The 27,971-nt window shown below is 60.5% G+C and overlaps 1 protein-coding gene and 1 long non-coding RNA gene across 2 annotated transcripts; one reads left to right on the top strand and one right to left on the bottom strand.

Moving 5' to 3' along the window:
• Positions 1–3,837: 3,837 nt before the first annotated feature.
• Positions 3,838–22,827, bottom strand: DBH (dopamine beta-hydroxylase). The gene is made up of 12 exons (XM_025859521.2): positions 22,510–22,827; positions 19,757–19,903; positions 18,088–18,345; positions 17,048–17,224; positions 16,289–16,391; positions 12,777–12,943; positions 9,674–9,817; positions 9,231–9,269; positions 8,547–8,606; positions 5,691–5,818; positions 5,232–5,391; positions 3,838–4,380 (listed from the first exon to the last, which is right to left on the bottom strand). The coding sequence occupies exons 1-12, from the start codon at positions 22,825–22,827 to the stop codon at positions 4,249–4,251; spliced, it is 1,833 nt and encodes a 610-aa protein (XP_025715306.1). The 3' UTR covers positions 3,838–4,248.
• LOC141371900 (uncharacterized) lies at positions 6,060–7,300 on the top strand. The gene is made up of 3 exons (XR_012377221.1): positions 6,060–6,081; positions 6,279–6,413; positions 7,048–7,300. It is a non-coding gene; the product is annotated as an uncharacterized lncRNA (long non-coding RNA).
• Positions 22,828–27,971: the final 5,144 nt, after the last annotated feature.

The following is a 27,971-nucleotide window of genomic DNA, read 5'->3' on the forward strand; positions in this document are numbered from 1 at the left end:
AGGAGGCAAACACCACCTGGCGCAGGACAAGGGGCAGGAAGACAGAGTGCGCCTCTGGGCTTGCGGCTGAGCTCTTCAGGGAGGAGCCCCCCGCGCGGAGTCTGGGTGAGGATGTTCCCGTGACTCTCACTGGCAGTCCCTTCTGAGTCTATCTGGAGCCTGACCCGGTGGCCGCCCCCATGGCTACCACCCTGGGCCACCTCGCCGCACCTCAGCCCTGGTTACTGCTCCGGCCTCCCCGGGCCGCTGCCTCCCACTGCAGCCTCTCCAGCCTCCCGCGTCTCTCACTGCGCCTGCCCACTCTGCTCAGCCACACGGGCCTTCTCCCTGTTCCCCACCTCGGGCCCTTTGCGCGGCTGTGCCCGTGGCCAGAGGGTCCTCCCCCAGATACCCACGGGACTCACCTTCTCAGCTCCTTCAGGATTTTAACTAATGTCACTTTCTCCTTTCTCGACAAGGCTGTCCCTAATGGCCTCCCTCCCGCACTCCCTCTGCTCACCGCCGTCTGCATACCGTAGACTTCCTTAGTGTTTGTGGACTGCGGGTCTCCCCCGCTGGAATGTAAGCGAGGACCGTGTGGGCCCAGCCCCAGAGCCTACCACGGGGCCTGCTCCCCAGCTGGGACTGGGTGAGTACGTCAGACCGGAGGAAGGAGAGGGGGCTGGGGGCGGGGGGAGAGACCCAGGACCGGAGGGACTAGGGGACAGTGGGGCCGCCTTGGGAGCCGTTGTGATGTTCCTGGGTCCATAAACCTCCGTTTTATGTGCAAATACACTGAACGCAGCTTCTAGGCCCCACTTAAGCCGGGTTTTCAAGGGGGCCACAACCCGGCCCCTCTGCAGTTCCAAAGCAGGGAGCGAGGGCCTCCTGGATTCTAGTCTAGAATCTTCCCTCCAAGGCTCCCCACGTCCCTGTTAGGAATCTTCCACAGAGAAAGAAGTTTCTGGCCCGGGACTCCTGGGATGCCGTGGGCTGCCTTCCACCCCAGAGCCTCCTGAAAATGCAGGGAAGTGTGGCGTGTGCGCGCGAGGCCGGCGGGTGTGGGGGGAGAAAACAGAACGAATGGTGTGTGTCCCAGGGATATTGTTCATGGCTTTCAGTGCGTGTTACCGGGGCTGGAGGGGATGGAAAGGGGGGTTCTCTGCAATAATGAGAAGCTTTGTCTTTCGCTACAGTGGAAAAGGTGGGAGGGCCCGGGGATCCCCGGGGCTCAGTTTCTCCATCCGCACGACAGGATGGGTGGGCGGGGGCCGGGACCGAGAGAGCCTTTAGCAGCTGGTGGGGGGCGGGGGACCGAGATTGTTCAGTGCCTGTCCATGCCAGGCATTTGGAAGCCTGGTGTGCTGCTGACGCTTTGCGCGGGATCCGGGTGAGGGGCCCAGAGACCAAACCTCCCATAGCCTGAAGGATGATCCTTAGCCGTGGAGACTGGTCCTGCCGAAACGCCCCCATGGAAAGTCCTGGCACCCTGCAGTGGTCTAGCTGCTCTGTGCAGAGTGAGCCAGAGCCGGCCCGCTGCGGCCCATCAGCTACCTAGGCCTCCCACCCCCACGCAGCTCAGCGAGGCTGGTGCCGTTTGGGACCACAGCCCGGGGGCCGCGCAGCCCAGTGGGACTCCCCATGATGAGGAAATGAATGCTCTACGTCTGTGCTGTGCACTGCGGAGGCCACGGCCACATGTAGCTGCAGAGCGTTTGGAATGTGGCAGGTGTGACCAAGAACCTGAATGTTTCCCTTTATATCCTTTTAATTCGCTGAAAATTAAGCTTGAACGGCCACGTGAAGCGAATGGCCACCAGACAGCACAGCCTGGCAGCACACCGGGGCCCAGGCAGACACCCCTGGTTGGAGGCTGTGGACTAAGGCTACCTCCCCGCCCCCACCTCCAGACCCTCCCAACATTGATCCTGGGTGAGCACACCTCAGCCCGGGACTCAGGGCACTTCACAGCTGGTGGGTCCCATGTACCCTGGCAGCCCCTGCCCCTCAGAGGGCAGCAAGGGAGATAGGCCCAGATAGGGAAAGCGCCTCACCCAGGGCCACACAGCGGAGAGAGGAAAGAGAACGCGGGCTGCCAGGCCCTCACTCTTCCACCACCCAGGTGTTCAGAAGAGCCTCGAGAGTCATTGGAGGGGCTTGGCCAAGGTAGCACTCCCGCCCTGACAGGCTGTCTTCCGGTAATAAAGCGTTTCTCCCACAAGCCCTTGCTGAGTCCTCTGGGTGACCACGGCACCTAACTGGAGGTCTGTATGCCTCAGTTGCCCCTTCTGTCAACGGGAGCAGGAACAGCTGTGCCGTGGGCCTGCTGGGCGTGCTAGCACAGAACCAGTGTGCACACAGGGACAACTCTTAGCAGGAACAGGGATGCAGTCAGCCAGGTGGGGCGAGGCTGCGGGACCCGGGAGCAGGGATGGGGCAGCGTGCAGGCAGGGGTCCCTGCAGGAGGAGCGCAACAGGCTGTCCCCGGCGGGCGGGAGGATGACCAGCCCGAGAGAGTGCGGGTGAGTGAAATGGGGGGGGGGGGGGGGGGGGGGGGCTGGTACTGTGGGCGGTGGAAGTTTCTGGAACTGGGTGTGATTCCCCAACACGACTAATCCTCCGGGGACCCTGGGTGAAGCATCTCTCCTCTGGGGAGACTGGAAGGCTGCAAGTGCCTTGTGGGGGGCCGGGGCTTGGGAACCAAGCGGTGGTGGCCAGGAAGGGCTCAGTGGGTGCGAGGCTGGCCCACCGTGGCCTGCAGGTCTCCCCGGCACCCTCTCCCACAGCCCTGGGCTGACCAGGACTCTTGTCCCAGCTGGTAGTCACCACGGTCAGAGGACAGGGGTCCGGTCGGGCCTGAAGATGATGGCCCGAGGCTGGGCATGCTCAGGGCCACCCTCCCGAGGCCTGCCCTTGCAGGGAGGGGCCTCTCCTCCACCTGTCACCCGAAGCTATAAAGATGACAGAGGGCTGGCCGGCTCTCCAGCCTCCGTCGGGGCTTGGCATCTCACAGCGATCACGCCCTGTGACTTACAGCGCGGGAAGCCATGATTTATACGACGCAGTGCAGAGCGTCTGGGCCAGTTTGTCCGTGTCTGTAATGAAGTGGCTCTCAGAAGAAGAGGCAGCCGCTTCGTGGACGTTTTCTGACAGGGGAGGACGGAGAGGCCCATCCATCACCCTCTCGCTCCCCTGGAGGCTGTGCAGCATTTTTGCTGAACTGGCTGAACAGAGTCACATCTGTTACTCCCTGCAGAAACCGTCAAGGAGCCCAACTTGGCCTTAAACGGGAGACAGCTCAGAGGGGACGAAGGTGGAGGCTGATCCGGGAAGCGTGAGGCATGTTCCAGCTCAGCCACCAGGCAGAGTGCCTGCCGTGGAAAGGAGGCTCGTACAAGGCTTTCTCCCACGGGGGCAGCGCCACCCTGCGCCGGCCATCACTGGGCACCGGCCCCATCTGATGGATGAGAAAGCTGAAGGTCAGGTTGCTGGATGTTCCGGCAAGAGGTGGGACACAGCACTTCCCACGCAGGCCTGAGTCTGGAGCCTGGGCCCTTACCCACCTGTTGCACCACCGCCAAGGAAAGCAACCCCGGGGCTGATAATTCTACTTCCCCCGAGGAGTCGGCACCCGGATCCCTGTCTGGGTCTTTGCCGACTCATCCTTCGGTGGTGGCGAGAGTTGTTAGCATTTTTCCTTCAGGTGGGCGAAAATATCTATTTACCCTGCAAGGGAGCAGTCTCCCCAGGCAAACCCCTAACTAGCTAAATGGCGGTCTTGCCTCCGTGGTAGAGAAGACACCTACTGTGACAAATGAGCAACTCTGCAGGGAAATGTTTAAGTAGCATGTGTATCAACACAGATCGCCATCGACAAGGGGCTGGGGACGCGGGGGCCGGGGTGGGGGGTCTGCCCCACGGCCAGGCATGGCTCCCATCCTAGTACCACAGTCAGGACTTTCGGGGTTGGGAGGGGTGGGAGGGTGCACCGGACACTAGAACCCCAAGGTGGGTGTGGGGAGGGCGTTGGTCGCCCCAGTCTCGGGTGGGTCAACGGGGAACTCTCACGGGACCCTCTCAGTCATGCAGGGGGTCCTTGAGGGGCGAACGTTAGAATGGGCCGTGGTCTCAGGCAGGGGCTCGGCCCAGCCCATTCATCCTGGGCACGCAGAGCTGTTCCAGCAGGGGTCTTAATAGAATGGGGGTGCACAGAGCTGGTGTGAGCCCACAGCCACAGCGTGGATGGGCGAGTGAGAGACAGCCCTCCACTCAACTTTTGCTCCTGCCAATGCTGACCACGGTGGGGCTGGTGGGGCTCTGAACCCGGCTGGCTGGACACCGGGGGGTGGGCTCTTCTAGCTTGGAGATGATCTTGGGCAGGGGCTGCCGATTCCATTCACCCTGCAAAGAAAGGACCACGTGGTAACCTGAGGCTGGAGGGGTGACAGGGCACTGCCTTCCCGGCCACTTTCCCCCATGACCTCTTGGGTTCTTGCCCTCAAATTCACCTTGTCCCAAACTGAGCTCACCTTCCTCCCCTCCGGTTGCTACTTGGGGGTCCTGACCTGGAGTCTCCCCGGCCCCCCGACTCCCTGCCTGTCCCTCACTTCAATCCCCACCCAGATGAAGCAGTCAGAGCCCCTGGGTGCAGGTTGAGTGTGTAGCCCCTCCTCCCCAACAAGGCTGCACCAAATGCCACGTTTACATCCACATCAGATGTCCACACCGCGTCTTTCTCGCCAGCCAGCATTAGCCCTGCCCTTGGTGCCGGGAATATTTGATTCGGCGATTAATCCGCTCCCAAATGCCTGCGGGAAATCTGCCTCCCTGACCTGCAGGCTTACAGATCCTTCCCCACCTTGCTCAGCACCAGCCGAGCCTCCACCAGCAGCTCGCTTGTGCTCGCCTAGACCGGAATAAATGAGATGCCTTTGAATCCCAGTGGGTCCCAGATAAGGAGACCAGCGGGCCCGCAGCTTCAGACTGTTTGGCTTCTCACCTGCCCCTCCCCCTGCACTTTATTTTTAGGCTCTGGCGGAGTTGCTGGCGCCCCGTTCACACCACCCACCGACATTAGTCCCGGGATGTGATGCCGCCCCGCCTGGCGATGCTATCAGTCCTTCCCTCTTCAGGCCGTCTGTCTGTCTGGGGGCCTGTCTGCCACCCCCTGATTTCTCCAGGTGTTCAGAGTGAGCGCTTCCTTGCCGGCTCCATGCTGGGGTCCTCGGCGGGGCCCCGGGGGGCTTGCGTACCTGGAAGCGGACGGCCGAGGACTTGTTGCAGTGCATGGAGATGGGAGCAAAGCCGTACAGGGCCCTGAGCACGTCTCGACTGAAGGAGTTCCAGGGAACCGAAGCAAACTGCTTGGGGACAGAGGCCTGAGGGCAGGTGCACACTTCCTCCTCATTGAACCTGGTTGGGGAGGAGACACAGCCCAGGCTGGGGTGGGGCCGGTGGGGTGGGGTGGGGGGGGCGGGAGGGGTGGTGACACTTCCCCCCCCCCAGCCCTGCTGCCGCCAGAGTGCTGTCCGGGCTCTGCCTCCCCGCCTGCGATGGCTGAGAGGCTCCCTCTCCCGAGTCGCCTTGGATGGGCTGGGAACGGCTGCTCTGGGCCTGGGCCGAGGGGGCTTGTCGGGCCAAGTGCAGGCTCAGCGGGAAAAGGGTATGGGGGTTCCTGTGCCATGCCCGGGGACACTCCTGTGGCCTGGCACCTGTTCACCAGGTGGAAATACTTCTGCAGGAAGCCAGGGTCCACGGCGCTCTTGCAGAGCTCCAGCTGCGTCTGGGGGTAGTAGTGCACGTAGTTGACGCACATCTCCTCCAGGATCCCGAAGCCCCCCTGCGGGAGGGGAAGGCGCCCGTCAGGACCCGCGCTTCACGCGTGCACAGTGCACTCATTCACCGAGGCTTCTCAGTGAGCAGAGTGCTGCCTCCCTGGAATTCCATCTCCCTCGGCAGGAAAGACAGACCACGAACCAACAAGTCGGCCAGCAGCTACGTCTCAGGTGGCAACACGTGTGAGGACGAGAACTACTACAGGGCAAGCAGAGAGGGGGACGAGTGTGCCCATTTTATGGATACAGAAACTGAGTCCCAGGGAAGGTAAGGGGCAAGGCCTGTGTGGACACAGCCTCCCCACCTTGGCCGAGGAGGAGTCCCCTCGAGACCCAGTGAGAGCCTGGGGACCGGCAGGATAGCTGCGAAGGCCCCTGTCTCTCGGGTGTGAGGGTTGTCACCCTGGGGAAGCTCAGTCTGTCTGTTGAGAGCCGCCCTGCCGTCTCCCTCCTCGGTCCCACCAGTGACACAGGGGCCCCTGCGAGGAGGCCGCGGGGCAGCTGGGGCCGTGGCCTGAAGAACCTGGCGTCTGAGACACCGGGGCGCCCACGGGGCCTGGACATCCCGGGACGGGCCACCAGTCCCCCTCGAGGAAGCAGGTGGGGCAGGGAGCAGGGCCCTTGTAGAAGTAGCGCTGGGCGGGGGTGGGCCTGGGGGTCCCCTTCACTCTTCTGGGAAGTCGCCCCCTCCCATTCTCGGCCTCAGTGGGCTCGCCTCCAGAATGGGGAGATGCTGCCCTCCTGCCGGTGGGCTTGCTCATGGCATGAGAGCTCAGAGCTCTTGGCGCCTGGACCAGCCCTGCTGCCTGCTAGCTGAGGGCCCTTGGTGGCTCCATCTCACTGTGTCCCGGTGGCACCTGCCTCACGGGGTCCTGGCAAGACTTTGAGGGTCCCTGAGCTGGGACAGGGTGAGCCGTCAGACTAAGCCCCGCCATGCGGAGGAAACGCTCCACTCCAGCAGCTGTTATGTGGACTGAGCTGCTCTCCAGATAGCAGGGGGTGCAGGGTTTAGGCCAGGGGTGTGCACCTGCAGAGCACTCCTGCTCCCCGAGTTTGTGCCCATGGGCGCAGAGTAGTGGTCCCCCCAGATCCAGAGGAAGGGAGGAACCGCGTGGCAAGGGCCTTGCAGGCACACGGCCCTGCGTTAAATCCCCGCTCCGCCCGTTACGGACTTTGTGACCTCCCGTAAGTGTCTTCCCTCTCTGAGCCTCTTCTGTCACCTGTGAAAATACAGAGACTCCTAACCTTGAAGCCTGGGGTGAAACAACTCAAATGTTCATCACTGGAGAATGGATCCATGGCTGTGGTCCATCCAGACACTGGCATGTCGCTTGGCCGTGAAAAGACGAGAAATAACTCAAAACAACCGGGGTGAACCCTGACGACACGATGCTGAGAGCAAGACGCCCGTCACAAAAGGGCACAGATTCTAGGACTCCCTGTATCTGAAGGTCCAGGACGGGCAAGCCCACAGAGACAGAGGGCAGGATGGTGCTCGCCAGGGGCTGGGGGGGGCGGGGCGAAGGGGGGGATGGTTTCTTTGGAGGGATGGCCTGTTCTAAACTTGACTATGCGGATGGTTGCACGCACCTGGCACAGACTAAAAAGTCACTGTACTGCACACTTGAGATGGGTGAGTTGTTTGGTATGTGGATTATATCTCTATAAAGCCATTGGAAAAACCACTGAATGAGAGCCAAAAGTGGGGTGCCATGTGGTCAACTGGGGTCCCGGGGGCCGTAGCCCCAGGTCTGTTCCACTGGGCGCATCATGGTTCACAGGATAACTGGGGGCCTCGGTGATGAACGAGACAATTAGCAAGCCTCTGTTAGCCAGCAGTCAGTTTGCCAGGCCAGCCCGGGCTGGTGCCGCCAACCACGTGTCATTACTAACAGCACAGCCTTTCACTCTCCAGAGTGCGCCGGCCACCTGCTTCACAGTGAGCCTCGAGGAAAGTGTCTCCCGGATGGACCCTCCTCCTGGGCTACCCACAGTGCAGCCCAAATGCACCCATGTCCCATCCCTGACAAGCAGAGTCAACCTGCACAAGCTCACGGTCTGGTCTTTGCCAGAAGCCCCAAAGGGAATGGTGTGAAGATGGATGTTTCTGCAGCCTGCCTTCTTTTGCCATCCACAGTCTGCAGGCTTGGTACCGGAGGTCTGAGGATGTTCTGGGTCCTCGGGGCCTTCCTGCAGCCTTCCCTTTGCCCGGGCACTCACTCACCTCCCCCAACCCGCACCTGACCACCCTCCCCCCTGGCCCGTGCCCCTGTGGCACTGTGCTGCTTGTCGCCTGCCCCTGGTGTGGCCTGCCCCCTGGTTGATGGAGCTCCACGAAGACCGGGATCGACCATGGGCCCCTCGCCCCGGCGTCCGCACACAGGTGCGGATACGTTTACTACAGAGTGGGGAGCTCCTTCAACCACAGGTGCCACGTGTCACCACCCACATTCTGACTCCAGGTCTGGAGTGGAGCCTGTGAGTTTGTGTTTCTACCAAGTTCCCTGGGGGCAGCTGCAGCTGCTCACCCAGGGACCACACCCTGAGAACGGCCAGTTTACTGAATGAGTGAGGGAGGTCACGCCCTGCCCTCCAACAACTGATGCTCGGGGTGATGACGTAAGACTTGCCCTCATGAAAGCATAGAAAGCCCCGAATGGGTCCCCCCCCAACACTACCCCAGGACTCACACATCCCGTGGGTAGGCAGCAGGGAAAAGTCAGGGTGACTTACCACAGTGGCCAGCTTCCTGTCTCCGGTGTTGTAGGTACAGGAAGTGATGAGCACGTCCCCCTGGGGAGCCAAGCCAATAGACGCTCGTCAGTGCCTGTGCTCCTGGGTAACAGGTGCACTGGGCCTGTCCCACGTTTGACCAAGCTACTGCATATGCCACGGCATGCAGTCATCAACCCATTACTGAGGAACCCTGTGGTGGCCTCTGGGCCCCCACAGGTGTGGGTCAAAATCTGGGTGTCCCCGGGGACTGACTGCCCATTGGCTTCTGTGGCTCCTGATCAGGTACACAGGTCACAGTAGTGCAGACTGTTGGCCATGTCACAGCCCATGGGTGAACTTGGGCCACCCCCTACCTGACCCGGGGTTCCCCTTCTGCATGATCAGGGGCCCCGCCAGCGACCCCCATGCCCTTGTCTCTCCCTGGAGCTCTCAGGGTTTGTGGCCGGCTGATCAGGCAGAAGGAGGCAGGTCACCCTGGGTGCTGCCTGCTCCGGTCTCCTCTGAGGCCTCTCTATGACGTCCTGGTGAGTCTCACCGCGGGATGGCCCCAGGCCCTGCCCTGCGTGGACGTGGTTCTAGAAGACCTTCCCGTGGCCTCTGCCATCCCCCACCCCCTTCTATCTCTCCTCTCGGGGGGCACGCCCAGCCCTCCCAGCCTCCCCGTTCTTGACTGGCACTCACCGGCTGCACAGACACGATCTTCTTCAACATGCGGATCTCCTGGGTGGGCAGAGGGGGGACTTCAGACGGCTGCAGACCCAGCTCCCAGCCCCCTCTCCTCCCTGGCTCGCTGGGGCTGTACTCCCAGCCCCTCGGGGGGAAGCCGTGTGGCTACGTGTGGCCTCCGGCCAGGAAGGGATGAGAACAAGAAGGTGGTTATACCCAGGACAGACTTACCATCGGGCTGCCTGGGTCCCCTCAATTCTGCAATCAGCCCCACGCCGGAATCTACCATCAGAGTCCCTCCCTAGGGTCGAATCCCCCAAAGAGAAGGGCTGGCCACTGTGTGCTCTCAGGTGTCGGGGCCTGGCCCAGGAGAGGGGACCCCCTACAGGGGTGTTCCTAAGGCCGCGGGAGAGAGAAGGTGCCACAGGCCCCCAGCCAGGCCCTGAGCAGGCCCCTACCTGGAAGTGAGGGCTGTAGTGGTCATCCCGGTTCACAACCTCCCTCTCTCGGCCGTCCCGGGCCAGCACGGTGACCACCTTTCTCCCAGTCAGGTGTGTGTGGAGCTGAGAGGCGAAGATGTGGATCCCTGAGGGAGGCAGGGCCTGCAGGGAAGGGCACGGCAGGGTCAGGGCCTGGCACGTGGGGGACCCGGGCTCTGGCTGCTGGCCCTGACCACAGGCCGTGAGACACAACGCCCAGCTTGCTTCCCCAGAAAGTCTGCATCGCCTGGCCTTGTCTTTCTCTCTGGACGGCTAAGGCCCCCTTCTGGAAACGCAGTAGGGCGTAAGTTGCCCGCAGAGCAATGTCATTGTCACCGCCCGGGTCTTCCGCAGCAGTAGAGGCTTGGGGTGGGGGGTGGACAGCCTGCTTCCTTCTCTCTGGAGCCCCGGAAGGCTGCTCAGTCCACTCTCCATTTACTCAACGGACTTTAAGGGGAGCCATCCCGGGCAGGGGCCCATCAAGGCGAGCACAGTGTGACCTCCTTGCTCCGCAGGCTCAGGTCCGGGGTGAGGCTGTTCTGTCCAGTGCCCGCCATGTGCCCATGCCAGCAGGCCCCTCGGCCGCCCTGCCGCACGACCTCGGGTCACCGGCACAGCCCCCGGGGGACCCTCCCCTGTCTCACAGCCGTGGCACTGACCACGTCCCATCAAGATGCCTTGCTTCACCTTCCAGGGAAAGACTGCTTTCCTGAACTTCAGGTGAATTTGGTTGAGACAGAACATTTCCTAAGCGGATTACACACTTGAAGCGTGTTCTTCACCACCTGTCACCTCCCTGACCGCACAGCACCGTGCGTGCCTCGCTAGGCACTGTCCACAGCATTGGCAGCTCAGGGAGCTCCCGGGGCCGTGGCTCTGTCACTGAGCGACCCCAGACAGCGGCACTTCCTACACGCGGGCTGATTTCTCTGTATGCCTTCCGCGCGTGCCCTCCACCCACTACAGTCCTGCCCTCGGCATTAGGGAAACTTCAGGCCCCCTTACAATGATTTGAGGACTGGGGAACTGTACGGCCACACCCGTGACAGTTGGGAGTGGAGCCTGGGAGCCTCTGCTGACTCACGGGGCCCCGGGTTTCGCTACCCCAACCCAGCCCCGGAGGCTGGCCGCTCGCCCAGAGATGCGGGGCTCTGACGAGTGCACAGAGATGTGTCGTCCTGTGGCCTGTGGTCCCAAACACTATGCTTTTTCTTGGCCTGTCCATTTCAACAAGGATATCTCGGCCACGCCAGCCTTTCGATTGTTGAATTTATGCCCCTTGGTGATCTGCTAAAGGAGAGGCAAGGCCAGACTCCGTGGAGCCCCTTCAACGAGTAGTCCACATATGCAATTTTCAAGAAGAACTACTGTTGGAAGTGGAAGAAGAGTAAGGTGGGTTCTTTTTCTTTCCTCGAGGTAAGGTATTTGGAGACTGGCCAGAGAAGGCGGGTCTGTGTGCCCAGGCTGCCTAGAGGCATTCTCCAGGGCACGGCTCATAGCGTCCTGGGGCCCCTTTTCCTGGTGCGTCCTGAGTAGGTCACCTCCCAGCTCCACGCCCGCGCCACGGAGCCTTTCACGTGGCAAGAGGCCTCACTGATGGGAGCTCTGGGGACATGGGAGAGAGCACCAGATGCTGGTCTCAGACCAAAGGAGCTCCTCTCCTGCACGGCTAATAGCTCTGTCTCTCTTCGGCTCGAGGACAGAGCCTGCAAGCTCGGGGGGGCCCGCAGGGAGCACAAGTCCACGTGGAGAAGCAACTCACTGGAGAGGCACATCCACTCCACACCTCATCACTGCAGCCTGCTGCGGTGGCTAGGGCTCTAGGGGTCGGACAGAGCCACGCGCGCTTCTGCGATCTGCACCTGCTGGGACTGCGGCCCCAGCGAGCCCCACCCGTGTCCTCGGCTGGCAAACGGGGTGTCCGGGCTTCCCTAGCAGCGCGCTGTGGGACGCAAGGTGTCAGCACATTCGCAGACATAATATAAAAAGAACGCACAAGCCAATAGCAAGACAAGGAAGCACCCACCGGGAACACTGGACTAACGTTATGAACAGGTCATTCACAGCAAAGAACATCCACCAAGAGACAGATGAAAAGATCCTCAATTCTCCAGTCTAGTCGGGGAAATTCAAACCGAACAAGAGTGAAAGGGAATCTTGAGAACATGGATAATGGGGGGGTGGGCAGGTGTGGGGACCGGGCACCCACTGGTGCCGTGTGTGGGAAGAAACATCAGAGGTGCTTTCTGGAGGGCGTTTTGTGAGATTTATTCAAACCGAAGCTCATGTCCTCTGTGCGCGGCAATTTCTGGAATCTACCTGATAAAACGTGTCCCTGGCGTACAAGGAATTCCCCGAAGCCTCTTACAATTGGTGCAATGTTGGCGGAGGTCTGCACGCTGGCGACCAGGGGGAGGTGAACACAGGCGGGGCTGGGCGAGGCAGGGGAGCTCCGAGGGCGCAGAATCTGGGGAAGCTCTGCCGCTCCTTGGGAGCGTTTGCTCCAGGGTCTGCACCCCACTTACGTTCCCACGGTCCTGAGAACGGTGCCCCCCGGCCTCGGCAGCGCAGCCCTGGTGAGGTCCACCGTGAAACCATGCTGGGCACGTGGGACGGGCGTGTAGCCACCAAAAGGCAAGTTACAGGACAAAGGTTTCCTGTTCAGCTTGTTCGCTCTCAGACACCACATATAAGGGCATGTAGCAATTTATCTTCTGGCTGTCTGCGGGGGAGGGGAGCGGGTGCGGCAGCTGAGGGGGGCTCTAACTGGCCCTGCAGTGCCGGCACTGTGAGTGGGGAATGCTCGTCTATTTTACTCACAGAACGAAAGCAGAGTTTCAAATGCAGCTCGAGGAAGCCCTGGCTGGCACGTGGTACAGACCAGGTGGGAGCCAGGCTGTCGCTGGGGAGAGAGGCCCACAGAAAGGCTCCTTTGCACACACAGGGGAGGGAGGGCCGTGGTGAAGCTGCAGGGTGGGGGATCCAAAGCCACGAAGCCGCCCTTCCTTGCTCACCACCCGTAGGACCTCCTCCCGGGAGCCGGGGCGAGGGAGCGGCAGGTGCCCGGCCCTGCCCCGCTTACCAGCTGGGTGCACTTGTCCGTGCAGTAGCCGGTAAGGACGAAGGCCGTCTCCTGCGGGGGGATGGCCATCACGGGCGTGTACACCAGCCCCAGCTCCATGATCCCCGCGTCAAAGCGCCGGAGCGTGGCAGTGTAGTACAGGCGGATGCCCGAGGAGTCGCGCCGGCCTGGGAGGAAGAGGGGCGGAGGTGAGCGGATAGCTGCCCCCACAGGTCACCCCAGTGCTCTGGCTCCAGCAGACCCCCAGCCCCCCTCAGCCATGCCGGCACCCCACACCTGCTCCCACCTGCAGCACGCACCAGAAACCAGCCGCCTCTGCTGCTCCCACACCTGTTTATGCCAGGCACGCCCACATGGAAAGAAAGAGCCATTGTTTCTATGAAAACTAAGCGGATGCTTTGGAAAGTCTTGATAAAGGCGGGTAACTAAAACTGAGCGCCTGCAGGCAGTGGGGCTGAGTGGCCTGCAGGTTATCTGGGATTATCTGGGAAGCCGGCAGTTCCTCAGTTGGGCTTCGCAAAGGCTCCATATTCCTCCCACATGTAAAGGAATCGGAAGGGGAATCCGCCTGCACGACGACCTGTGGGGGCATCTGTGCAAACAGGAGGGCAGGGAACGGCGGCCGCCCCGTCTCATAGAGGAGTTTCAGTGCCCTGGCCAAAGTGGGCCAGCGTGCACGTCTGTGGGCTGAAGATGACAAGAGGCACCTAAGGTGCATCCTTCTTGCCACCTCCCACTTCACTCCTCTGATTACCGCCTGCAAGGGCACGCATCTGAGGACATCAACGGGGCACTGAGCAGGAGCCTGGAGCGCTGGAGCAGGGCCGGTGTCTGCTGTTCCACCCCCTGGCTCGTGCACGGGCCCAGACTCCACTTGGTCAACAACAGTGGGCTGTGCCTTCTCAGACAAGTCACTATCCCTCTCTGGGCCTCTCCGGTTCAAAGTTAAGAGCCTCTTCCAAGGGAGAACACCGTGCTTCTGCCCGTCACTGTCCAGCCACACCTGCTGGCTCTTCGTGCGGTTTGCTAATTGGAGAGTCCATGAAGCTCCCTGGGCAGGCCTCCTGGTGGTCACACGAAGCTGATGGTCAGAGGTCACGGACACTGGCAGCCAGAGGCACGGCCACACAACCATGTAGCCTCCAGTAGCCCCTTGCTCTGCCTGGAACCGGTCAGCCGAGTCCCTGAGTACTTCAGGGCAGAGCCCTGGCCTGGCCCCACGGGCCCAACCACTCAGAATGTACAGGGGAGCTGGGCTCTGGGCAGGGGAGGCCATGCAACTGAAGAATCATCCTCCCCGATTTACAGATGTGGAAACTGAGTCTCACAGCCTGAGCTGAAGACTGCCCAAGATTACAGGTCTGCAAAGTGACGGAGCTGGGATCTGAGCCCGGGGCGCTGCCAGGGGTCTGGCGGTCTCCCTGCTCATTCGCCCTAAGGTGGAGCCAAGAGCGCCCCCTTTTGCCTCCGCCTCCCCCTTCCCTCCCCCACCCCCCCCCCCCCCCCCCCACCCCCCCCCCCCCCCCCCCCGCCCTGCAACATCCAAACTCAGCCTCTGTGTCTCTGGGCCGGTTACATCAGAGGATAATAATAAAAACGAGATGCAATTGGTTAAAATTCAGATGGGGATTAAATAATGAAATAATTGTGGCATTTTGATATTTATAGCCTAGCAGCCCATCTCCAGATTTGTGAAGTGACAGAGCGTCCTTATATTTGGCAAAGGATCCATAAATATAACCAGATAATCAGGAAGAGACAGACCTCCCTGACGGTTAAGGAGTTTTCAAAAATCCATTTGCTTTCAGGCTTTAAATGAGCAATAAATCCCACATCATGCTAAAGCCCCAGCTGACTTATGCCCTTCTCTGTGCACACTGTAGGTAGTTCCAACGGTGGCAGAAAATATTAGTTATGCCGCCAGGAGGAAGATCGCTGGCAGCCATTGGCGGGGCACAACCCGGGGCCCACATGCAGCTGGGAGCTGTGTGTGGGAGCTCTCCCAGCCTCAGGAGAGCTGCGGGGGGCAGGGGGGGGGTCCCCCGTCAGGGTCACGTGACTCGAGAGGGACAGGCTGGGGCCCAGGCTGGAGCTCCCATTCTCATCTCTCAGGCTATTTCTGCTCTTCACTTCCACAAATGAAAATAAGTGTCCTTTTAAAGAGACAGAGGGAGAGGGCTATGTGGCCGCATGTGGTGGAAGGTGCTGGTGTCGCAGATGGAAACATTTCAGTTCCTGACCCCGTTACAACTGGCATCACCACCCTAAAGATCGACTCTCGTTGTCCACCTGCAGGCACAGGGTGATCCAGCAGCTAGTGCTGCACAGGGCAGACCTCACTAATGAACTACAGCACTACCCCGCTGGGCCCCAGACAGCCTCAGATGCCTCTCCGACGGGGATCCCCATGCTGCTGCGCAGGATCCACTAGAGGAGCCCACAAGCAAAGCCTGTTTGCTACCCCTGATCCGAAAACATGTGGATAGAAAATCCCAGACGCGTGCTCAGATGCAAGCGCGCCTTTGCTCTGCTGGGATGTGTTTTGAGAAGCACGGGAGGAGCACCCAGCCAGAAATGCCCCCAGTTGAGCCAGGGCTCTTCCCTCGACCTGAAAATAATCCCGGGGGCAGTGCCTCCTAGGGCTCAGGCTGTCGGAGGGTGGGTTCTGGGCTCTGGATGGCCTGCACCTGCCGTCCTTCCAGGTGCCCTGTTGTGGCCCAGCCTGCTGTGGGGACAGCAGAGACATCGTGCCTGGGTGCCGGTGGTCACCCTGTTGGGGAGGGGCAGCTGGGGACGAGAGGCAGCTACTGGTCTGAGCAGCCTCGGAGAAGTGGGACTTCCAGGGAAATAGGGCACAGCGCTCTGGCCTGGGACCTCTCTTCACTGACCTTGAACCTGCTGACCCCACTACAGAGCAAGGATGGGGTGTGGGGAGGAGGGTGAGCCGCTCGGACTCTGACTGGCTAAATGATTCCGAGTATCTAAGTGATTCCTTACGGCTTTGGAGTCCGACCAACCTTGCGGGTTCACGTGCAGTGCAGCCACCAGACAGCTGTGGGACTGAGATCCCCGCCGGCCTAGACCCAGACCTCCTGGCCCCACCTACTCACTTCAGGGCCCTGGTGGGGGTCCCTTCAGCCTGGGCCTAATTTCCTCATCTGCAGATGGGCATGCAAGAAGCCTCTGCCTCCCTTTTCTAGAGGGTGGTACCTGGTAATGGGTGCTTGTGAGGAAGATGGGGGTGCTGTACCCCTACCATGTGGGGAGCAACGATGAGCCAGCCGGACGGGGCCCTGCCCCAGGGAGCCCACTACAGTCTTGGGAGAGGAACAGAAGGAAAGGCGTAAGAGGGACGCCTGCCTCCATGGGTCGTAAGGAGGCTGCACGGCAGGAAGGGGGGTCCAGTGCTGGGCAGACACCCCAATCACCTCCCAGAATGGGCATGTCCGAGCCCGAGGACTCCGAAGGGAGGACAGGGGCAGGGGTAGAAACACATGCTTAGAACTCCCTACCTTGGATCTTTAGCGGGTTGTGGTAATGAACTTCCAGACGGAGATATCTGGAGGACCCGGGGCCCCCAAAGGCAAGGCCTGCTTCCTCCGGGTAGTAAAAGGCCTGTGGGGTGACGGGTGGGGGGTGAGGAATCAGACACAGGCAGACTGGTGTCTCACAAGGGGTTCCTCCCAGATGGGGGCTGGGGCAAACCCACCCAGCTGTTGGGGTCTGAGCTACGGTGGCAGGTGTTGGCGGGGCAGCGGGATTAGAATGGTGCTCTCCCGCCAATGGGCCTCTCACTACCGGCCCACCCAGATATCCCTATTTGACTCGAGGTCAGGGACTAGCGGGAGCTGGTGTCCCGGGGGCGAGCCTACCCCCCAGGCCCTGCGCATGGCCCTGCCTCGCCCTCCTCTGTATCGGTGGATGCAGCCCGCGGAGGTCGCAGCACCTGCCACGCACCCGCCAGGACCAGCCGGGGCACCCTGCGCACAAACCCCTAAGTCCAGTGGGGAAGCAAGATCAATACTCACCAAGCACCTATGCTCAAATTTTGCATTTTTATAGAACAGCCACAAAGGCTGGAAAAAGCCTCATGGCCCAAGAGGGGCTGGGAGAGAGACAGAGCTGGGGGTGGCGTTATGTGGGCGGGGCCCTCTCCGGTGGCCTCACGAGCGCCCTCTGGAGTCCCCTGCTCGGAGGCTCTCAGAGAGGTGGGGCGACAGGGGCGGAAGAATCAGGGCCCCCACGGCTCCAGGGGAGGCGCAGGCCCGCACCTTAGCACCCAGCGCCCAGGCGGCTAGCACGTGGCGGCAGTAATTGAGATGGTCAGGCTTCATCTTGGAGTCGCAGGGCCCGCTGAACTGAGGGAAGCTCTCGAACTGGGCGGTGCACTGGAAGACCTCCATGTGGTGGACCAGGGCTTCGTTGCCCTTGGTGACAATGGGCTCGTACTGGGGGAGCGGGAGGGCACTGAGCCTGGGGCCACGGACACCCGCCCGCCCGCCAGCAGCGCCCCCCACCCCGTGGGCCTCTACTTGCCCATCTGTAAAATAGGAGAGTTAAGGGAAGCAATTTCCAGGGGTGCTTCTGGGGCCCAGGGCTTTGAAGGGGGAGCCACCAACCCGAAACCAGGCAGAATCTGCCAGAAGCCCACAAAGAGCTCCAGAGCGAAGGGCATGAGGATCAAGGCAAGTCATTTCCTGATAAGGTGGAGACAGGAAGGTGGCCTAGTGTGCGCGTGGCCGTGGCCGGGCGAGGACACAGAGGCTGCCCTGAGGCTAAGCCTGAGCTGGTAGCCCGGGCCGGCCAACCCTGTGTGACTTTGGGCACTCGCACAACGTCTCTGGGCTGCACCTCCTCTACTGAGCATGCACTACTGTGGAGGCGGAGTGGGTCCCCACCTTCCTGTCCCCCAGAGCCAGGAAAACAGGGGCATTCAACAGCTATTGCCCTCACATTGTATCTCCGGGTGGGTGTGTAGAGCAATTGAGCTGCCTTTTCACGAAGGAGGATGTGACCTGACAGACAGAGGCCCTTCTAGTCCCAGGGGAAGACACAGAAATCAAAACATCAGTGTCCTTTGGTCCAGTCTGGGCAGTGGGGGCGCAGGTGCCCTGGGAGGCTGGGGGCTGAGCAGGTGACAGGGTGCCTCGGGTTCAGACTGTGCCTTGGGTTCAGGCAATGACGGGACCCCTGGTGCAAGGGGTTCATGAACCGTGAACGGCTTTCCAGGACAAGGACGTCTCTCCAGTGGCCTCTGAGGCCCCAGGAGGAAGCAGAGATGGGCCCTGGGACCCGCCTCCCCCCCACATACCATGACGATGTGGTGCCGGGAGAAGCCATCTGGAAGCTCGGTGATGTGGCACCAGTACGTGGTCTTCTGGCCGGGGATCAGGATGTCCGGGGTGTGGATCTCCATGGAGTGCATGTCCGAGGGCAAGGCCGGGACGGAGATGTTGGGCTTTAGCAGCTGCACCCTCTGCAGCCCAGTCTGCAGCCCCGACGTGTTGATGGCCTCCAGTGACCCGAAAGGCTCCTCCAAGATCCCATACACCAGGTGGACGGTGCCATCCTGCAGCCGAGACACGCAGAACCCCCCCCGCCCCACCAGAGCTGGGCTCCCGTAACTGGGTGCTGCCAGGTCCCTGCCACCTCACCTGGCAGGTGACATGCCCGGCTCTTGTCTCTGTGAAGGAGGGGGTCTTTGAGGATGCAGCTGAGATTCTGTCCCCAGCTAATCATCCCCCAGCCCACAGCTTGCACCAGGCATTAAATACGTGTTTTCTTTGCAAATATGATCTACCCACATTCGCTAAGCATCCATTCTGCTAGCCACTGCTGGGCCGCCCTGAGAGCCAGACTGGCTGGCCCCCCTCAGAGATCTGTCCCCTCCACCGCCCCCTGTGCTAGAGGTCACAGACAGATCCAAGGAGGCAAGAGTGTGGGCTTGGCTCTCCCCCACTGTGCTGCCAGGAATGTCAGCCTGTGTCTGCACGTAGGACGTGGGCATACATGGGTGTGTTTTCTGGGCACCAGTGGATGTGTGTGTGTTTGTATTCATGGTGGGCGGCCCCTTTGATCTCTGAGTTTACATAAACCTGGGGCCCCTGTGACAGCTCTCACCTAAGGACATATCAGAGCCTCAGGCTGTGGGCTCCCCGACACCCCGAGGCTCTGAGCGGAGCGCACATACGCCGCGGCTGCACCCCATGCAAAGTCAGGCAGAGAGGGTCCTCTGCCTCGTCCATGGGGAAGGCGGCTCAGGAGTGTAAGGACTCCACAGCCTGCGGTGGGTCCCTGAGCCAGTCCTTCCCCTGTCTGACCTCAGTTTCCTTGTCTGGCACACAGACAGCCCGTCGCTGCCGCCAGACTAGAAAGATTACACACGGTGACCAAGGTCAAAGTGCGCTGGAAACTTAAAAGAATTTTGTCTTCAAGGCCAAGCTGGGTGGTTTTTCCCTAATGGGTGTGTTGGAGCAGCTCGAGAAGCCTATGGGGTTTTTAGGATCCACGGTGGCTCTGAACTCCTAGATGGAGCTGCTAGGGCCTTGCGGGTCACCCTGCTTCTCCTGCACTTTACAGACAGGTCAACTGAGGAGGTCTGGAGCGGGGAAGGACCTGTCCCAAGCCTCGCAGCCCATTGGCAACCGGGCAGTTTGTGAAACTGGGTCTCCTGGGCTCTTTCCAGAATTCCACCTGAAGATGATGGACCAGAAGGAAAGAAAGTTGGGAGCAAGATCATTGTGGCCTCAGTTTGAGAGGCTTCGGGGCAGGACCAGAATCTAGAAACATCTCGGCTATGTGTCAGTCAGGAGTACTTCTGGAAGGGACCAGAGGCTGATGGCAGATCTGGACCCTTGTCCTCACCCAGCACCTCTGAGGTCCCTCCCTGGCTTTCTCTCTATGCACAACGGGCCCAGGGGCGCTGCCCTAGGTCGTGGGGGTACTCCACGATCTCCTGAGCACATGGGGCCACCACCCACCTCAATGAGGTAATCCTTGGGGTCACAGGTGCCAAAGGGCCTCTTGAAGAGGAGACACAGGCCTTCTGGTGTCCTCTGCACCTGCAGCAGCTGGTAATCCTGCTGGGAATCCAGGTGGATCTGTCCCCACTGGTCGCTCCAGGCATCCTGCAGAGACAAATTCTGACCCTGAACACCAGGGCCAAGCAGTAGGGCCAGAGCTCAAGGTTGGTTGCTCCCAGTGTGGCTCCCAGCCTCGTGGGTCCAGGGAGTGCTCCTGGGGTCGGGCGGTCACTCCCACTTTCTGGGTCTGACTGGAGATGGCAGAATCAAGCTCTAATCCCACTCGCTTCCTCTGCTCCTTGAAGCAGGGCTCTCAAATGCCAGCCAGGATTCACCAGGGCTGGGTAAGGACAGGGACATCTCTCCGCACATCTCTGAGACCCTAGGTGAAAGGCAGAGCTGGGATGGGGACTTAGGCCCTGGACACCCCAGCGTACCAGGACAGTGTGCCCCGAGAAGCCATCCCAAGCATGTTCCCAGACCTCTGGGCACCCAGGAGGTGTCACAATAGGGAATGGGTACCTTGGACAAATACCGCTCCCCTTGGTCTGCAGAGGGAGCGGTCGTGACAGCACCTGGAGCCACAGAAAGGGGACACATGGAGACTGGGCCAGATGGGGGAAGCAAGGGAGAAACCAGCTGGGGGGTTTAAGGTGGCTCTCTCTCCCCGGTGCCCACCCAGACCTCGAGTACCCCTGAGAGTGAGCTCTACCTTAAACACTGTGCCCCAGGCCTCTTGCTCCCCTCGCCTAGCCCTAGCTCTGCCTGGAGAGAGTAAACTGAGGCCCAGGGAGGAAGTGGGCCTGCTGCATTTTGCCGGGACGTTAGTAGGTAGTGGATCTGGCCAACCTTAGCCTGCCCCTACCACCCTCCCTCCCCTACTCCTGTGCGCCCGGCTGTCAGGCCTAACCGTCCAGGGCCCTTCAGGCCAGTGTAGGGAAAGAAGTCACCTGCAGAGGATGCTCAGAAGGAGGGAAGAACCACCCCCCCCCCCCCCCCCCCGGCCCCCCGCTACAGGACTTTGTTCCCATTCAGGAGCACCATGAGCCCTTGGCCTTAGGATTCTTTTTAACCGCGTACCCAGGCCTAAAGCACGTTCTCTTCATTTCCTTGAGAAAGAAAGAAACCTGCAAAAGAGTTTGCAAAATTTCCCCTAGAGAAAAGCACCACCGCGAAGCTCCTGCTAAGGAACACTACCCATTTGCAGGACTAATTTTAAGCAGAGGCAGAAAGTTAGTTTGATCTTCAGCTGGAAATCTAGAATATATTTGTTGAACATACGGCTCAAGGAGGAAAAACAAGTCTGACATTTGTTTGCACAGGAATTTGTTGTGCAAATTAATCCCGCAGCGTGCGGGAGGGCGAAGTCACCCTGGCTCTCTTGGCAGCCAGGAAAAGCTGCCCCAAGAGGAGCTAGCGCTCCTGATTCAGGGGCCCAGAGACTCCTCTGGGAATGGCTGATGGCTCAAAGCTGGGGCTGTCCCAGGTCTTTCTGGGCTGTGACCCCGCTGAGCCACGGAGCATCCTTGGGTGGGGGAGATAGTGCAGCCAGATCTGGGCCCCCACCCGGGACCTCCACCCTGTCCTACCTGGGCGGCCCCAAGCATTTGGCTCCAGCTCGCTCAGCCTCCAGCTGCCCCTGCTGAGCTGTGGTGGGGGCTGGGCGGAGCACCGCTGGGCTCCAGAAATATCAGCCGCAGTCAGCTCCCTGAACTCACAACAACCCAAAAATGTGGAGGGGGATTACTGTCCCCATTCCTCAGATAAGGAAGCCAAGTCCTGGGGCCAGGAGCTGGCTGCACAAGTCCAGACTCCTAGCTCGGCTCCTACAGGTTCCCCAGTGAAGTGAAGAGGATCCCTCCTCACAGATAAAGAAAGTGACTCCTGACTTTAAAAAAAAAGTTTAACCCTCCCGTGTATGTTTTTGTGGAGAGAGGTGGGCTTCATCCCCATAGAGGTCCTGGCGACCAGGCCCATTGGGGCAGAAGGCGGGAGGGTTGGCTCACGGCGGCTGGCGGCCCCCGCCCACCTGCACCTCCCTTCCCCTTGTAGAGCACCCCAAAGCCTCACTATCTCTGGTTTGGAGGGAAACCTCTCCTTCCTCCACACTTTCCAGGAAGAAGAGGGGTACATTTTGGAGGCAAGGAGTCAGGAGCACATCCTGTTTCAGGCCGGCTCGGTAGGTTTGTTCCACACCTGGGCCGGGGGGGAGGGGGGTCTGCACCTGCTCACTTCACCCTCGTGTGTCCTGGGCAGTGGGTGTGTGCGCCTGGTGCGGTGCTTGGCCACGTGCAACCCCTAGGCCCATGGGCGCTGGGTGCGCAGCAGGAGTGCGCTGGGTGGTAGCGCCGGTAGGAGATATGGGGTCTGCCCTCATGAGGTGGGGGCAGTGTAGTACTTTCATTTATGTGATGTGTGTGTCCTCAGGGTGCAGGAGCGCTCCTTGGGTGCTCTGCGTTCTGTTTTGGGGTGTGTGGTCAGAGACCACGGTGGGCATCTATCTCCCATTTTGTCTTCAGATGGGCAGCCCTGAGGCGCCCAAGCTGGGGACACGGACTCAGCTACGATCAGAGGGAACAGGAACGGAGAGGCGGGAGAATTTTCTTGCTGGGTTAAGGGGAGCGAGTGCAGGATGAGTGTCGGGTGGGGGCTGGGTAGGGACAAGGTCAAGAGCATGGGTCGGTGGGGGGGGCGGGGGGGGGAAAACTTACCCCAAAATAGGCGTTGTCCCCATCGGTCCAGAGCACGACCAGGTCAGCGTTCTCCAGTTCCCCGCGGTCCGACATCCCAAACAGGACCCCGGCCTTGAGCTCCTGCACCAGGAGCTGGAAGTAGATGGTCTCCTGCGTGTAGCTGACATTCCAGGAGAGCTCCAGGGACCCCTCGGGGTCCAGGGATATTCGGTAGGGGAAGGGACTCTCGGGGGGTGCTGAGCTCTGCAGTGCGGCCACCAGGATGACCAGGAAGACAGCCACCGCCGTGCCATACATGGAGGCCGCCTCGCGCATGCTGGGACTAGGGACCTGCATGGCTCCGTGAGCTCGGCCGCCCCACTGGGACATTTATGTCCCGGCCCTCCAGGGGGTGGGCCCAGGCTGCACCGCTAATCACATTTGTCTGGTGGGGAATTCAATTGTCCCGGTGACCCTCCCACCAGCCTGTGCCCTGGGGCAAACCCTTTGCCTCCCTCGCTCTCCTAATTGGCACTAATGACACATGGGCATCATCAGTGGGAATTGAAGCCGACTGGCTGATTCGCTTCCCTCGAATCGTCTCTAAGGAGCTGTCGGGAGTGGGCCCCCTCCTTGCAGCCAGAAGGCCTTCCAGATGCCTCTGGCCGGGTACCGGGCTGACCAGCAGGCAGGCGATCTGGTCCTGTCCCGAAGGGGTTGGCAGGATGGGCCCCATACCACCCCGTCCACGGATGTGCAGACTGAGGCTCCAAGGCCTTATTTCCGAGGTGACCAGGGAGTAAGGAGACTTCGTGGCTAGGGGCCTGGCCCAGTGAGCCATTTCTATGAGGCTGGAGGGTGGACCAATTTCAGATTAAAAATAAAAGACGGTCCCCACGTAGTCCCTGTGTTTAGACACTCTCTCCATGGCCTGCTGTTCCCACTCTGGTCGCCTGTCTATTTCCTCACACGCTCCAGCTGGTGCCATGGCTGCTCCAGCAGGAGTGGGTGCATTGCTAGGGGCTGGGGCCAGATGGCACGGGGTGCATGGCTGGGGGACAGACTTTGCAGGAAAGGGTGCAAGTGATGGGCCTGCTTCCCTATCACCAAAGCTCCCAAACTTAGAACATGCCTTAGCCTAGAGCGGACCCAGCCCTGATGTGAACCTTCCCAGGCCAGCTGGCCTATAGCCCTGTTTCTCCAGCACCTACCACAGGGCCTTTGCACAGACCCATTGGGGCTCACAGCCCCTGGGGCAGCACCCCAAGTCCCTCCCATCCTCCTCTGCAGGGTGGACTGAGCCTACTTGTGCTGCTACCTCCAGGAAGTTCTCCCTGATTGCCCTCTGCTCTGACTTCTAGTCCCTCCCCCAGGCACCTGACTCCCTGTCTCCCCCTCTCTGTTCCTTCTTCCTCTTCCTCCTCTTCCTCCCCTTTTTGGACAAACCCAGAGCCCAACCATAGGAACTCAGGGATGCCACCAGCTGGCGCCCGACTTTTAATCCTCAGGTATCTGCAGAGGCCAGCCTGGAGCAGGTCGTGCTGTACTCAGGTTTTGCTCTGAACCCTGTTCCTTAGGAAAGAATGACTGTCTATGTGAAGATGGAATTTAGGGAACATTCCAGCCCTCTCTGGGCCCTGGAGGTGGTACTTCCTGCCTCACAGGGACCGGGCTGCCCTGCAAAGCCAAACCAGGCAGAAGAGAGACACACGGAGGCCATGGAACCCTCCCCTCTACTGGAGGTGCACCCACAGGTCTGGGTAAGCGAGAGATGGACACAGGAAGCGCTGGGGCGCATCACTGTCGAGAAACGGGCACCTAAATGGTTGCTGTCCATGCACAGGACCATCTGCTCAGTCCCCTGCCCGGGGGGCGGGGGCAAGCCCAGGCAGCAGAGCAGGGGCCAGACAGATAAGGGTTGGTTGAGTGAGTGAGACCTGAGTTGGGGGGGGGGGTCACAGATGTGCAAAGATGACGGGCCGCCGGAGCAGGCCGCGTGGGGCTGGAGAGGTCACAGACACCGAGCACAAGGGCGAAGTCGGAGCCCAGGGAGGCCCCTGGGCCTGGGGCAACAGGCAAGACTCCCGGAGGCCGGGGAGGGACGTAGCACCTAGGAGGACGGTGTTCTGGTGGCCGGGGGCGCCGGGGGGTGTCTGGCTACAGGACCAGTCCCAGAGGCCTTCAGGCAAAGCTGCCTTGCACAGAAGACAGGCGGGCCCACCCGAAGGCCCCCCCTAAGTGGGGGCAGCCCGCATTCTCCAAACTGCCTTATAAGCAGATGTCTGGCATTTGAGATCAAGACTCGCCCCAGACACTCCCCACCAGGATCAGGGAGCGGCCACAGCGAGGGGGCAGGGCCGGCTCCTTGGGTGGCACGTGAGTCAGCACAGGCAAAGTGGGGGTGCCCCGGCTGTGGGGGAACCTCCCGGCGGCCTTTGGTACCTCCAGCCAGGTGGCTCCAGTTGGAAGACAAGCAGAACGAGCAGCGGCTCCCTACTCTAGGGCAGTGAAACCCCAAGGCCTTCACGGTGCTCCTACCTGGGCGGCAGAGCTCTGGGTCCGAATCCTGCTGAGTCCCAGGAAGCCCGGCTCCACCCAGATCACCAGAGGACTCGGGCGCCATGGCCCAGATTGGGGTCGGGAGCCCCGGGATGCAGCGTGAGCCCCAAGCAGGACCTTGGGCAGCCAAGCACACCTCCGTTCCTCTCTGGATACGGGGAGATCAACAGATGCTCCGAGCTGCTCCTCCTAAAGGAGGGAAGGTCTGTGCGGCTCTTAGTAAACAGCAGAGTGCTATGTACACACATTTATTTTTAACAGGATTCCAAAGGCACTCTCTTTCTCTAGCTCAGAACTGGGCTGGTGCAGTTGACAAAGCTGAGGCAGCGATCGCAGAAATCATAATTACCAAGTACTAGGAATCAGCGGGAGCTAGAAAGCGGGTCCACGCCTAGCCTGCCACCAGCTTCCTTCCATGTCACCCCCCACCCCCCGCCCCTGCCAGCCTCGGGACCAGAGCCGTGACAGTCCTCAGACACCAGGACACCGGGCTTCAGAGAGGTTAACAACCGGGCCAGGCCAGGTACCAGGTCAAGGACCCCAAAGTGGACTTCTAGCAAGGGGCAAGGGTAGGGGGAGGATGCTGCACTGGGAAGCGGCCAAGGTCAGGGACATTCCACTGGAGTCAAGAGGAAGGGACACTCGGATGAGAAATGCAACCAGGGGGAAAAGCTGGAGAGGCTCTGGGCCCCACAGGGGGTGGGAGGGACCGGAGCCAATCGCAGGGCCTCTGCCGCGATGTGCCACTCCTTGCATTAATGGATTTTTACAAACAAGCAATTCGAGCTGGGGTAAGGAAGCAGCACTCAGCTGTCCTCCAGCCCCGGCCCGCATCCGGTGACCCACCTGTCCGTCCCGGGTGCCCCGTGGACACCGCAAGTGCTGAGCCTCACGGCCCCCTCCCGCATGTCCTCTGACCCCTGCTCCCATGCCTGCCTGGCTCAGCACTGGTGTTTAGGTACCAGTTGCCCTCCAGAGGCAGGGTGGGTTGCGGGTGGCACCCAGGGCGTGGCCGGCACCCTGTCGGGAAATAAACACCGCTCACTGCTCAGGGACTGGCTCCCCTCCAAGGCGCTTCGATGGCTGACCTCATTTGGAACCAGTTTCAGCGTTTTAATAAGCCCTTTGCTTTTCCACATCTCTCCGACACTGTCATCTTCTGCGTGTAATCCCCCATTGCCTCTGCCACGTGAGGCTGGCTCCGGCTGGCTTCCCAGTGCCCAGATTGTAGCAAGTGGGGGGAACTGAAGCCAGGGGTTGGGGGTGGCCATAAGCCACATGGGCCAGGCCATGCCAGGCCACTCCCCAGAGACCACAGGGCGGCTGCCAGCTGGGCCCCCTTGGCTTGGGAAGGAAAAATCCAGCATTCTAGCTGAGGGGAGAAGCAGACACGGCTGACTGGGGGCTGCCCACAGACCAGCCCTACCTCTGGGTGATACATCCCTCATGCCCCTCCCTGGTCCTGCGCAGCTTGGAGCTGCTACACCCCACGTGACCCTGACCTCCACCATCAGCTGCTGCAGAACACCAGGGATCGGGCTGGAGCCACCCAGCCTGGGACCCTCTGGCTTGGCCCCCGCTCCTTAAGCCTCAGCCAAGCAACCACAACTCAGGCCCCAGGGTCGGAGCGGCCAGCACCCCAGCCCTCTGCCCCCCACACCCACTCGGGGGCAGGTGTGTTTGGAAATCCGATCGGGGATGCTGAAGGGCAGCACCTTGCAGGCTCAGTGCAAACCACATCTGAGGTCCTGCCCCAGGGGAAAGATGATGCAGAACAGCCGCATCTGTGTCTGGGGTGGGGGCACTGGGGACACGGCTGGGGGAGTGCAGTCCCTCGACATTTAGATGAGTGTCACCAGCAGGAACGGGTTCTTGCCCCTGTGAAAGTGACAGAGGGGGAGAGGCAGGAACACAGGACTTAACCTCTCTATACCTGTTTGCTCATCTCACTTTGGGCCGTGGGGGGTTGGGTGATGATGGAGCCACGCTCACAGGAGGGACCCGGCTGCTAGGACAGCTCCCTCCGCCCAGCTCCGTCGCTGCTGGCTCTCTGTTACTTTTCAAGTGCACATGTGCCCCAAATAGGTCACATGGCAAGTAAAACCCCCAGAATCCCCTCCTCAAAAAATAACCACTATTGGGCGCCTGGGAGGCTCAGTCAAAGCGTCTGCCTTCGGCTCGAGTCATGATCCCAGGGTCCTGGGATCGAGCCCTGCATCGGGTTCTCTGCTCAGCGGGGAGCCTGCTTCTCCCTCTCCCTCTGCCTGCAGCTCCCCCTGCAGCTCCCCCTGCTGCTCCCTCTGCTCTCACTCTCACTGTCAAAAAAATAAAATCTTTAAAAAAAAAGGGGGCGCCTGGGTGGCTCAGTTGGTTAAGCAACTGCCTTCGGCTCAGGTCATGATCTCAGGGTCCTGGGATCGAGCCCCGCGTCGAGCCCCACGTCGAGCCCCACGTTGGGCTCCCTGCTCGGCGGGAGGCCTGCTTCTCCCTCTCCCACTCCCCCTGCTTGTGTTCCCTCTCTCGCTGTCTCTCTCTCTGTCAAATAAATAAATAAAATCTTTAAAAAAAAAACCCACCATTAACAGCTCTGTGCATCCTATCTCAGAATCCCTTTTCACTATTTAAATATATTTCTAACTTCCGTTCATTATTTATTATTTATTTGTTTATCATGTGTATTACATGATATAACATTTACCATCGTAACCATTTTTAAGTGCACAGTGCAGGGCATGAAGCACATTCCCACTGTTGTGCAGCTGTCCCCTCCGTTGGTCTCCAGAACTTTCCATCTTCCTAAACTGAACCCTGTCCGTCCCCGTGGAACACAGACCCCTCCCCTCCCCCCAGCCCCCGGCCCCCACCCTCTACTCTGCATCTCCATGGATCTGACCCCTCTGGGGTCCTCTGAATCCTATAGGATTTGCCCTTTTGTGGCTGCC

The sequence above is a fragment of the Callorhinus ursinus genome, unplaced genomic scaffold, assembly GCF_003265705.2.
Source record: "Callorhinus ursinus isolate GAN/ISIS: 27379988/994484 unplaced genomic scaffold, GSC_fseal_2.0 scaffold122, whole genome shotgun sequence".
Classification (NCBI taxonomy): domain Eukaryota; kingdom Metazoa; phylum Chordata; class Mammalia; order Carnivora; family Otariidae; genus Callorhinus; species Callorhinus ursinus.

Excerpts from the sequence above, each read along its gene's own strand:
- DBH (XM_025859521.2), bottom strand. The coding sequence starts at position 22,827 with ATGCAGGTCCCTAGTCCCAGCATGCGCGAGGCGGCCTCCATGTATGGC. Across the intron at positions 16,392-17,047 it reads CCTGGGCGCTGGGTGCTAAG|GCCTTTTACTACCCGGAGGA; the intron begins GTGCGGGCCTGC and ends GTCACCCCACAG. Across the intron at positions 8,607-9,230 it reads AGATCGTGTCTGTGCAGCCG|GGGGACGTGCTCATCACTTC; the intron begins GTGAGTGCCAGT and ends TTGGCTCCCCAG.